Source organism: Pteropus medius, unplaced genomic scaffold, assembly GCF_902729225.1.
Source record: "Pteropus medius unplaced genomic scaffold, Ma_sr-lr_union100, whole genome shotgun sequence".
Taxonomy (NCBI): Eukaryota; Metazoa; Chordata; class Mammalia; order Chiroptera; family Pteropodidae; genus Pteropus; species Pteropus medius.
This window is the reverse complement of record NW_024343117.1, coordinates 22,521-32,834: the sequence shown is the minus strand read 5'-3', so window position 1 is coordinate 32,834 and position 10,314 is coordinate 22,521. Positions and strand designations below refer to the sequence as shown.

Genomic DNA, 10,314 nt, shown 5'->3' with positions numbered 1-10,314 from the left:
CCAGCAATCCCTCTCCTGGGTATCTACTGCACATATTTGAAAACACTTATTTATAAAGATATATGCACCCTGATGTTCATAACAGCATTATTCATGGTGGCTAAGATGTGGAAATAATCAAGTTGTGCTTTGATAGATGATTAGGTAAAATATGGTACACATATATAATGGGATATTATCCAGCCATAAGAAAAGAAGAAACACTACCCTTTACAACAACATGGATGAATATTGAGATTATCATGCTAAGTAAGATGAGTCAGACAGAACAAGCTGAGAACCATATGATTTTGGTCACACGTGAGATATAAAACTGAAAGCAACAAACAATCATGGCAAACAATCAGAGAGTCATGACACGAACAGTGGGTTAGTGGTCAACAGGGGGAAGGGGGAGAGGAAACAGGTAGATGGGGTAAAATTATGGTGATGGAAGGAAATTTAACTTTAGCTGGTGAACATACAATGCGATGTACATATAACATGTTGAATTGTATATTCGAGTTATTTGATTTCATTAACAAATGCCAGCCCTATAGTTTCATTGAAAATGTAAATAAACAAGTAAGTGAATAAGCAAATAAATACAAGTATGGACTAGGTATGGTGTAGGGAGCTAAAGCTCCCCAAATTCAAAAGAGTGCACGGATTGTCTCGGGAGGCCTGCTTGCATAAAAAAGAAAAGGCTGGTTCTGTGGAATTCCAGGAAGAAGAAGATTAAGTATAGCCTAAGGGAGTGTCGAAGGGAGTGTCAAAGGAAGTGTCAATTGTACCTGGATCTTCAGGATGTTACTTTTATTATATTATTTTGGGATACACAAAGGAACAGATTGTGTTTAAAAGAAGGATAAGAAATAAACTCGGAGAGACAGTTGTGAGATCTGCTCTCCCTCCTGCACCCTGTCTGTCCTCTCTTTTTTCTCAGTCCCCGCTCCCCCATTCAGGTACCCGGTTTGACTTGGTCGGCTGGCTTCCGACAAAGTGGCGCCCGAACAGGGACCTGAAAACGGGGGAAAAAAGCAAGGACCCACCGCAAGACGAGTGCACTCGAGATTGGCCAAAGAAGCCGTGGACGGTGAAGGTGAGTACGCAGGAGTTTTTGTAAATATAGAAACTGTAAGAGAAAATATAATGGGCCAAGGAAATAGTCGACTGCTATTTGTACATATGCTTAACAATATGCCTAGAGTTAGAGGAGCTAAAGTAGCTCAGCAACAGTTAATGAAGTTTTTGCAATTTATAGAAGAAGTTTGTCCCTGGTTCCCTGAGGAAGGGACAATTGATTTAGAGACATGGTTAAGAGTGGGTAAAAAGTTACGGGATTACTATGATGACCACGGACCTACTAAGGTTCCGGCAGATACTTTTGGGCTTTGGACTTTGATTAGAGATTCTTTAGACCCTAGGCATGAAAGAGATCAGATTAAAGAACAAATGTCACCTGTACTTAAAACAGAAAGTGTTCATGAGTATGACGAATCTGAGGCTGCTGGGGTTGTGCCTTCTGCTCCTCCGATGCCTCCCCCTCCTTTCAACTCCATTTTTACTGATGATGATGAGAAGGAGGAGGCCGCTAGATATTATTCGCCTGATGAAAATTCAGCTCCACTTGTAGCTATTGGAGGCGTTGCCCAACCCGCAGTACCAGATAACATTCGTAGAGAAATAGATCAGCTTGAGCGCCAACTTAAGCAACTTACTGTGCAAATAAACGGGAAACAGGGAGGCGATGAACCACTGCAACTACCTCCTATGGACACTCCGAGTAAAAATCTGACTCCAGAGGATTTTTCACATCCTCTACATCCCACAGTTATAGCTGGTGTGGACCCTCCTCCAGTGAAATTTAAGGGCTTAAATTCTGAAGGACAACTTATACCTGCACTTAAGGTCCCTTATTCTGAGACTGGCTTACAGAAGAGGCTTAGAATAGCTGCAGCTAATGGAGACAATATCGGAGATTTTAAAATGGCTTTTCCAGTAATAGATCAGCATGATCAACAAGGGCAAAACATCAGGAGACATGAGCCTTTGCCTTTTAAGGTATTAAAAGAATTGAAAATGGCTTGTGCTCAATATGGAGCTACTACTCCATTTACTTTGGCTCAGGTGGAAGGACTTACGGCTTCTGCTCTGACGCCTTGGGATTGGAGAATTGTGGCAAGAGCTTGCTTATCCGATGAGGATTTTTTATTATGGGATACTTCTTTTAGAGAGCATTGTGAAAGGACTGCTAAATTAAACAAGGGAGCCAATAATGGAATTACTTACGATATGCTTGCTGGTGAAGGTCCATATAAAGAAAATGTAAACCAGTTAACTTATCCTGCTGGCGCTTATGCCCAAATCAATACTGCAGCTAAAGAAGCTTGGAAATCTCTACCTTGTAGTAACAGAAAGACTGAAGAATTATCTAAGATTAGGCAAGGACCTGATGAGCCTTTTCAAGATTTTGTTGATAGATTGTTGAATCCAGCAGGTCGGCTTATCAGTGATCCCGAGGCCGAAACTATTCTAGTAAAAATATTAGCATATGAGAATGCTAATTCTGCTTGTCAGGCCGCAATTAGACCTTTTAAAAGGAAAGGGGATCTTAAAGATTACATCCGACTTTGCTTGGACATTGGGCCCTCTTATACCCAAGGAATAGCCATTGCTGCAGCACTGCAAGGAAAATCTATTAAGCAAGTATTAACAGGTCAAGCAAAATATGGGAAAGGAAGAGGGATTAATGCTGGTGTGTGCTTTGGATGTGGAAAATCAGGCCATCAGATTCGACAGTGTCCCACTAGGGGCAATGTCCCAAGGGTGCCTGAAGTGTGTCCAAAATGTAGAAAAGGAAAGCATTGGGCACGAGATTGTAAGTCTAAGACCAATGTAGCAGGCCAATTTATTCAGGGAAACGGATGGAGGGGCCCGCCCCGGGCCCCTGCACAATGTTACGGGGCAATGCAAACTTTCATCCCTCAGCAGGGAAATCCCCAGGGAGGTCTGTTACAGAACTTTTCCGAGCAACCTCAGGCAGCGCAGGACTGGACCTCAGTTCCTCCACCTACGCAGTTTTAACCCCTGAAATGGGAATTCAAGCCCTACCTACAGGAGTGTGGGGGCCTCTCCCATCAGGAACATTAGGATTGCTGTTAGGAAGAAGTAGTGCTACCATGCAAGGAATTATTGTTCATCCTGGCATAATTAATGCTGATTACGCAGGAGAAATAAAAATTATGACTGGGTCCCCTTCTAAAATTTCTGCAATTCAAGCGGGACAACGAATAGCACAGCTTATTATCTTGCCGGCAAATCCAATTGGTCATGCTAAGAGTAGTAAACTAAGGGGTACACAAGGTTTTGGCTCATCTGATCTCTATTGGACCCAAGCTATTGGGCAAAAGAGACCCGAACTCAAATTAAAAATTAAAGGAAAAGAATTCATAGGGTTACTAGATACAGGAGCTGATGTATCTGTTATAGCTCTGCAGCATTGGCCCCAGCAGTGGCCTAAACAACCTACTATGACACAGTTGCAGGGAATAGGGCAACAAACCACTCCTGAGCAAAGTAGTGATTTATTAACCTGGGAAGACCAAGATAACAATAAAGGAACATTCCAACCTTATATTGTTCCAGGATTACCTGTTAACCTCTGGGGAAGAGATATTATGGAAAAGATGGGAGTATATCTCCATAGCCCAAATAAGATAATTGCTCAACAAATGTTTGATCAGGGACAGCTCCCATTTCAGGGGATGGGGAGATATAATCAAGGAATAATTAACCCTTTGCAGCCTATGCCATTGACACCTCGAGCAGGGCTTGGATATTTTTAACAGGGGTCATTGAACAACCTGTACCCCATGCGGATCCAATAACCTGGAAAAGCAAGGATCCTGTATGGGTGGATCAATGGCCCTTGACTGAGGAAAAAATACAAGCCGCTCAGCAGTTAGTACAGGAACAGCTAGAGAGCGGACATATTGAGGAATCTAATTCCCTTTGGAATTCTCCTATATTTGTAATAAAGAAAAAATCAGGAAAATGGAGACTCTTACAAGATTTAAGGGCTGTAAACCAGACAATGGAATTAATGGGAGCATTGCAGCCTGGGTTGCCTTCTCCGGCTGCCATTCCTAAAGATACTTATAAGATCATTATTGATTTGAAAGATTGTTTTTATACTGTTCCCTTATGCCCTGTTGATTGTAAGCGGTTTGCCTTTAGTGTGCCTTCATCTAATTTTAAAAAACCAATGACAAGGTATCACTGGAAAGTTTTGCCACAAGGCATGGCCAATAGTCCTACACTATGTCAAAAATTTGTGGCTCAAGCATTGGCTTCCATACGGAGAAAATTTTCAACAGTCTATTTAATTCATTATACGGATGATATCCTGTTAGCTCATAAAAACGAGCCTGCACTTTTACAGTGCTATGATCAATTACAGAAGGAATTGGAACATTGGGGACTAAAAATTGCCCCTGAAAAGGTACAATGGGAAGAGCCTTATATTTATCTAGGATACATGTTATATCCCAAGGTGATAATGCCTCAAAAGATACAGATCAGAAGAGATCATTTGAAAACTCTCAATGATTTTCAAAAATTTCTGGGGGACATTAATTGGGTAAGACCTCATTTAAAGATTACCACTGGAGAATTAAAACCGTTGTTTGATATATTAAAAGGCGATGCGTCTCCTACATCACCTAGACAATTGACACAGGAAGCAAGAGAAGCTTTACAGCTGGTAGAATCTGCTGTATCTGCCCAGCAGGTACAATATATTGACTATACTCAAGAGTGGTATGGATATGTTCTCGCTACAGAACATACACCTACTGGTGTTTTGTGGCAGCATGGACCCTTACGATGGATCCACCTCCCTGTGTCACCTGCTAAAGTTCTCAATCTATATCATGAAGCAGTGGCTTCTCTCATACAGCTGTTAAGAGAAGAGACAAGGAAGTACTTTGGCAAAGAGCCACATATCATAGTAGTACCCTTTACTCAACAGCAATTAAATTGGTTATTTCAAAATTCTGACTCATGGAACATAGCCTTTGCATATTATACAGGAAAAATTGACAATCACTATACTGGTGACAAACTTTTACAGTTTGCTAATATGCAATCATTTATCTTTCCTCGTGTAATTAAGACCACCCCGATACAGAATGCTCTTAATATATTTACTGATGGTTCCTCTAATGGAAAAGCCATGTATGCTGTTGACAACCAAAATCCTATTGTCATACAAACATCCCCTGCATCTGCTCAGATTGTAGAATTGCGGGCAGTTGCTGCAATTTTTCAAATATTCGCTCAACAACCCCTTAACCTATATACTGATAGTCAATACATTGCTAAAGCTTTAATTATATTGGAGACTGTACCTTATATTGCTACCCACAATTCTAAGGTGCATTCATTATTGGCGCAAATTCAATTGGCTATGCACAACAGAAAAGAATTCTGCTATGTGACTCATATTCGAGCTCATACAAATCTCCCTGGTCCTTTGTCTAAGGCTAATGCACTTGTTGATGCAGCCACCCACCTATGTCTTACTAGTAATGTTGAACAAGCACGACAATCTCACGCTATACATCATCAAAATAGCTCTTATCTAAGAAAGCAATTTCATCTCACCAGAGAAGCAGCAAGACAAATTATAAAATGTTGTCCCACTTGCCCTCAGTTTTTTCATGTTCCTCATTATGGTATTAATCCCCGTGGTTTGATACCGAATCAAATTTGGCAAACGGACGTAACCCACATTCCTGAATTTGGTAGATTAAAATATGTACATGTTACTGTAGATACATTTTCTGGATTCATTTTCGCTTCTGCTTTGACTGGTGAAGCCACTAAACATGTTATTAATCACTGCTTACGCTGCTTTGCAGCTATTGGATGTCCTCAAATTCTTAAGACAGACAATGGCTCTGGTTATACTAGTGCCGCTTTTAAAACATTTTGCTCTCAGTTACATATTGAACATAAAACTGGTATTCCTTACAACCCACAAAGTCAAGGCATTGTGGAACGTGCCCATGGCTCTCTAAAAACTCAACTTGAGAAAATAAAAAAGGGGGAGTTATACCCCTATTCTCCACAAAATTATTTAAATCATGCCTTATTCATTTTAAATTTTTTAAATTTGGATGCCAAAGGGCACTCTGCAGCTGAGCGCTTATGGCATCCCACTACTACTTCTAATTATGCCACTGTAAGATGGAAAGATCTGTTAACTGGACAATGGAATGGACCAGATCCTGTACTAATATGGGGACGAGGGCATGTTTGTGTTTTTCCGCAGGGAGCTGACGGAGCACGCTGGTTGCCTGAACGACTAGTGCAGCATGCCGAAAATGAACATCGAGATTATTCTTCTGATGGGAATACTGATTAATCCAACAGTTTATGCTGAAGTGCATTGGGCTTACATCCCGGATCCTCCGGTACTACATCCAACTGTTTGGTCTGGGCCACAGATCCAGGTTTTTTCTAATAACTCTAAACTTTTAGGATTGCCATTAGCCATGGAACAGCAATATGTATATGATAATTTTAATTTTTCTGGATCAGCAATAGGACTACCTATTTGTTTTCTATTCAATTCTACTTCCCAACCTGGGTGTTTGAATATCACGGAGCAGCCTTAGCATAAGAATGTTATGCTTGGGGCTCCTGATGGCAAAGCTGTCAGCAATAATGATACAATTCCGTTTGAACTTTGTCACTCAAAGAAGCCTGTGCAAAAAGATTCAGTATGGTGGCATCGTTGTCATCAAGAGAATGTCACTTTGTACCCAGTAACAGGATTTAATGAAACTGTTTGGGACTTCTCTCGGCCTTATGACACTGGGACTGCTTTATCTGCTGGACTCTGGAAAACAAGCTCTGGCGCTTGGCAGACTTATATTTGGAAACTGGCTGCCGGACTTGTGACAATGAGTATTAGCATGACTAATGAATCTCGGACCAATTCACACAGTAGTGGTTCAGGAGAAAGATTCTCATATGCCCTTAGAACTTGTGTTAATGTCCCATATATGTTATTGTTAGGAAATTTCAATATTACCGTAGATAATAATACTAATCAATTTAATGTATCTTGTAATAATTGTCAGCTGTCTAATTGTGTTACTCCTGTTAACACTTCTGTTCTTGTGCTTAGACAACCACCATTTATAATGGTTCCTGTTAACCTTACAGGCCCTTGGTTTGATGAATATGGGTTACAGGTTTTACAAGAAATTAACACGGCCTTAGGAAGATCTATAAGGGCTGTGGCTGTTGTTGTGGCAGGTATTTTTGTAGCCTTAAAAGAAGCTCCCGAACTACAAATAAATACTGATCAAACAGTGTAAGAATTTATAAAGGGTTTAAAAGGTTTAGTCCCTACTTGGGGACCATTTACTCATTTATTAGGATTTGTTATCGTTCTAGCCTGTTTCGTGTTAGTCATCTTGTGTTTATTGCCATATCTGTTGAAATGCGTAATACAAGCAGTGCGAGATGTTGGTTCCGAGATACATGCAATAAAGTTAAGAAATAAAAATACCCCAATATAGTGGCTGGTAGTCGAAGACGGGTAAGGACTTCTTGGAAACTGGACAACCTAAGACAGGGCATGTATGATGGAATACATGTTCCAATGACGGGTAAGCTCCATGTTTCGCAGGAAGCCACCTAAGACAGGCACAGTCTACTATAAAGTAAAAAAGGGGGAATTGTAGGGAGCTAAAGCTCCCCAAATTCAAAAGAGTGCACGGATTGTCTCGGGAGGCCTGCTTGCATAAAAAAGAAAAGGCTGGTTCTGTGGAATTCCAGGAAGAAGAAGATTAAGTATAGCCTAAGGGAGTGTCGAAGGGAGTGTCAAAGGAAGTGTCAATTGTACCTGGATCTTCAGGATGTTACTTTTATTATGTTATTTTGGGATACACAAAGGAACAGATTGTGTTTAAAAGAAGGATAAGAAATAAACTCGGAGAGACAGTTGTGAGATCTGCTCTCCCTCCTGCACCCTGTCTGTCCTCTCTTTTTTCTCAGTCCCCGCTCCCCCATTCAGGTACCCGATTTGACTTGGTCTGCTGGCTTCCGACAGTATGGTAAGCACACAAAGAAAGAAATGATAGACTCTTTGGGCAATAATATTGCTATAGGAAGAGTGACAAGTGAGTTGATTTTGAGGGGCAAGTAAGAGGTCACCAGATGAGATGAAAATATTCTCATTTATGTTGATAGGAATAACATGTGCAAAGGCCCAGAGTAAATGGAATATTTGTCATTGAATCAATCCACTTGACTGCCCTGTGCTGTAATGAAAAGACTCAATGAAAGGTGGCTTAAGTGATTTTTAAAACTACAAAAATAAAGGTAAAAAGTTAAAGTAAATTTATATATCACATAACAAGTAGTCTGGAGGTAGGCTAGTTAATGCAGCATTTTAATGATATCGTCACAGATACATGTTCCTTCATCTCTCTGTTCTGCTATCCTCAGTGATAAACTTTTATTCTCAAGCTTGTCCGTTCATGGTCACGAGATGACTACAGTAGATCCAAACATCATAGCATCATACAGTCATGCCAAAAGCCTAGAAGGAAGAACACGCCTTCTTTGTGCCTCCTTTAAGAGTAAAGAAATCTTTCACAGAAGCCCCCAAACAGAGTCCACATAATTCGCATTGGCTAGAATTGCTTCATATGACTATTTCTTAATTTAAAGAATATATTATAATTATTGGTGGATAAACTGAATTAGCATTGTTGGATTTTAGACTAAAAATGCTTTTCTCCTAGGAGTTTTGGAAGGAACTGACTCTCTTTATGTACATGGCCTCCTGATACCCGAACAAATTAGGTTCCTATACAGGAGAGTCTGATGGGCAATGGCTATCGCGCTAAGGTTTTGCTTAGGATAGAGGTCACCTGGGCTCTGGTGCTGGTTCCCAGCAGTCACTTACTGTGTGACTTTAAGTGGTCACTTCCCTTAACTATGCAGCATTGCCTGCCTAATATGAGAACTCTAACACACAGCTAAGTGCTTTGCTTAAGTGAACCAGGAGGTACTGAGAATACAAAAAAGTCCAGGCCTCCATGGGGAGCTCACCCAGCAGTCCATGGTTGGCCTTTTCTAGGGTACTCATTCATTGGCCCCATATTACAGAGGACACCAGGGCCTTCAGTCTTCCTTTTTAGAGCTCCACACACCAGAGATGTCTGATTGATGCAGAGATGGTTGGAGCCAAGTGTGCCTCTACATTGCCAACATTCCCTGCAGTTAGGTTAGGAAATGTGACTGGGTCCAGCCAATGCCATGTGGCTTAACTTCCAAAACATTCCCAGTAGCCATCCCTGGAGGCACCGGGTTCTAAATGCCCCACGATCTAATGCTTCACCATCCTGTGAGCAGGATCAAATGAGCAATTGGCAGGAAGGAGTTCTGTAAACTAGAAAGTATTATTTAAACATGAGCCAGTATTAGAGTTAAGGATAATAACGGTGTTAGTTATAATAATGGTATGTGTGAAGGTGACACTTGAGTAGTAATTTAGAAGTCACAGAAGGGGTGAGAGTAACTAAAGTGGAGGTAAGAATCATGGCAGTGATGAAGTTGTAGTGAATATTTAGGGGTCCCAGAAACACATGACAGCAAAGGGAAAACCCCTCTATCCAATTGGGCCCCTCTATCCAATAAGGAAGGGCCAGAAATGCCACATGTACATACACACGCATGCACACTCACATAGCCCTGCAGGCCCAGAGGTTGGGACACCTGGCTCACATTCATAGCAGTGAAACTACTCCATATGATACCATAGTTGTGGATACATGTCATCATACCTTTGTCCACACCCACAGAATGTACAACACCAGGAGGGAACTGTCATTTAAATGATGGACTTTAAGTGATGATAACGTGAGCTCATCAGATGTAATAAACGTTTCATCTGGTGCGGGATGCTGATAGTTGGGTAGGCTGTGGGTGTGCGCGAGCAGGAGTATGAGAAATCTCTGCAACTTCCCCTAGAGTTTTGCTGAAGATCTAAATCTCCTCTAAAACAAAGTCTTTAAAAAAGAAAATGAGAGAAGAGAGACTCTTCTCCAGTGTGGAGTGGCCCCCATCAGGGCTGTGGAATGGCTTTGCAGCTGTCACTAATGCATACCACATTTGGCATGCTAGGTGGGCAGACTGGCCACTTCATTACTATGTGCTTAAGAAAATGCCTCTCATCTCTGCACTTTTGTTTTTAAATTTCATAACCACTAAACACACTCTTGGTGTTATTTGTCTTGTTTCATTTTGTTT

At 41.1% G+C, this 10,314-nt stretch overlaps 1 protein-coding gene across 1 annotated transcript; it reads left to right on the top strand.

Moving 5' to 3' along the window:
• The first annotated feature begins 2,080 nt into the window (after positions 1 to 2,080).
• On the top strand, positions 2,081 to 6,580 carry LOC120606060 (endogenous retrovirus group K member 5 Gag polyprotein-like). The gene is made up of 2 exons (XM_039867184.1): positions 2,081 to 2,698; positions 6,270 to 6,580. Exons 1-2 carry the CDS (start codon positions 2,275 to 2,277, stop codon positions 6,407 to 6,409), a joined length of 564 nt encoding a protein of 187 aa, XP_039723118.1. The 5' UTR covers positions 2,081 to 2,274; the 3' UTR covers positions 6,410 to 6,580.
• The last annotated feature ends 3,734 nt before the right edge of the window (positions 6,581 to 10,314 follow it).

Bases quoted from the DNA above. Each gene is read 5' to 3' on its own strand.
- LOC120606060 (XM_039867184.1), top strand. From the start codon at position 2,275: ATGCTTGCTGGTGAAGGTCCATATAAAGAAAATGTAAACCAGTTAACT. The intron at 2,699-6,269 runs GTCAAGCAAAAT...GGAATGGACCAG, and splicing joins TATTAAGCAAGTATTAACAG to ATCCTGTACTAATATGGGGA.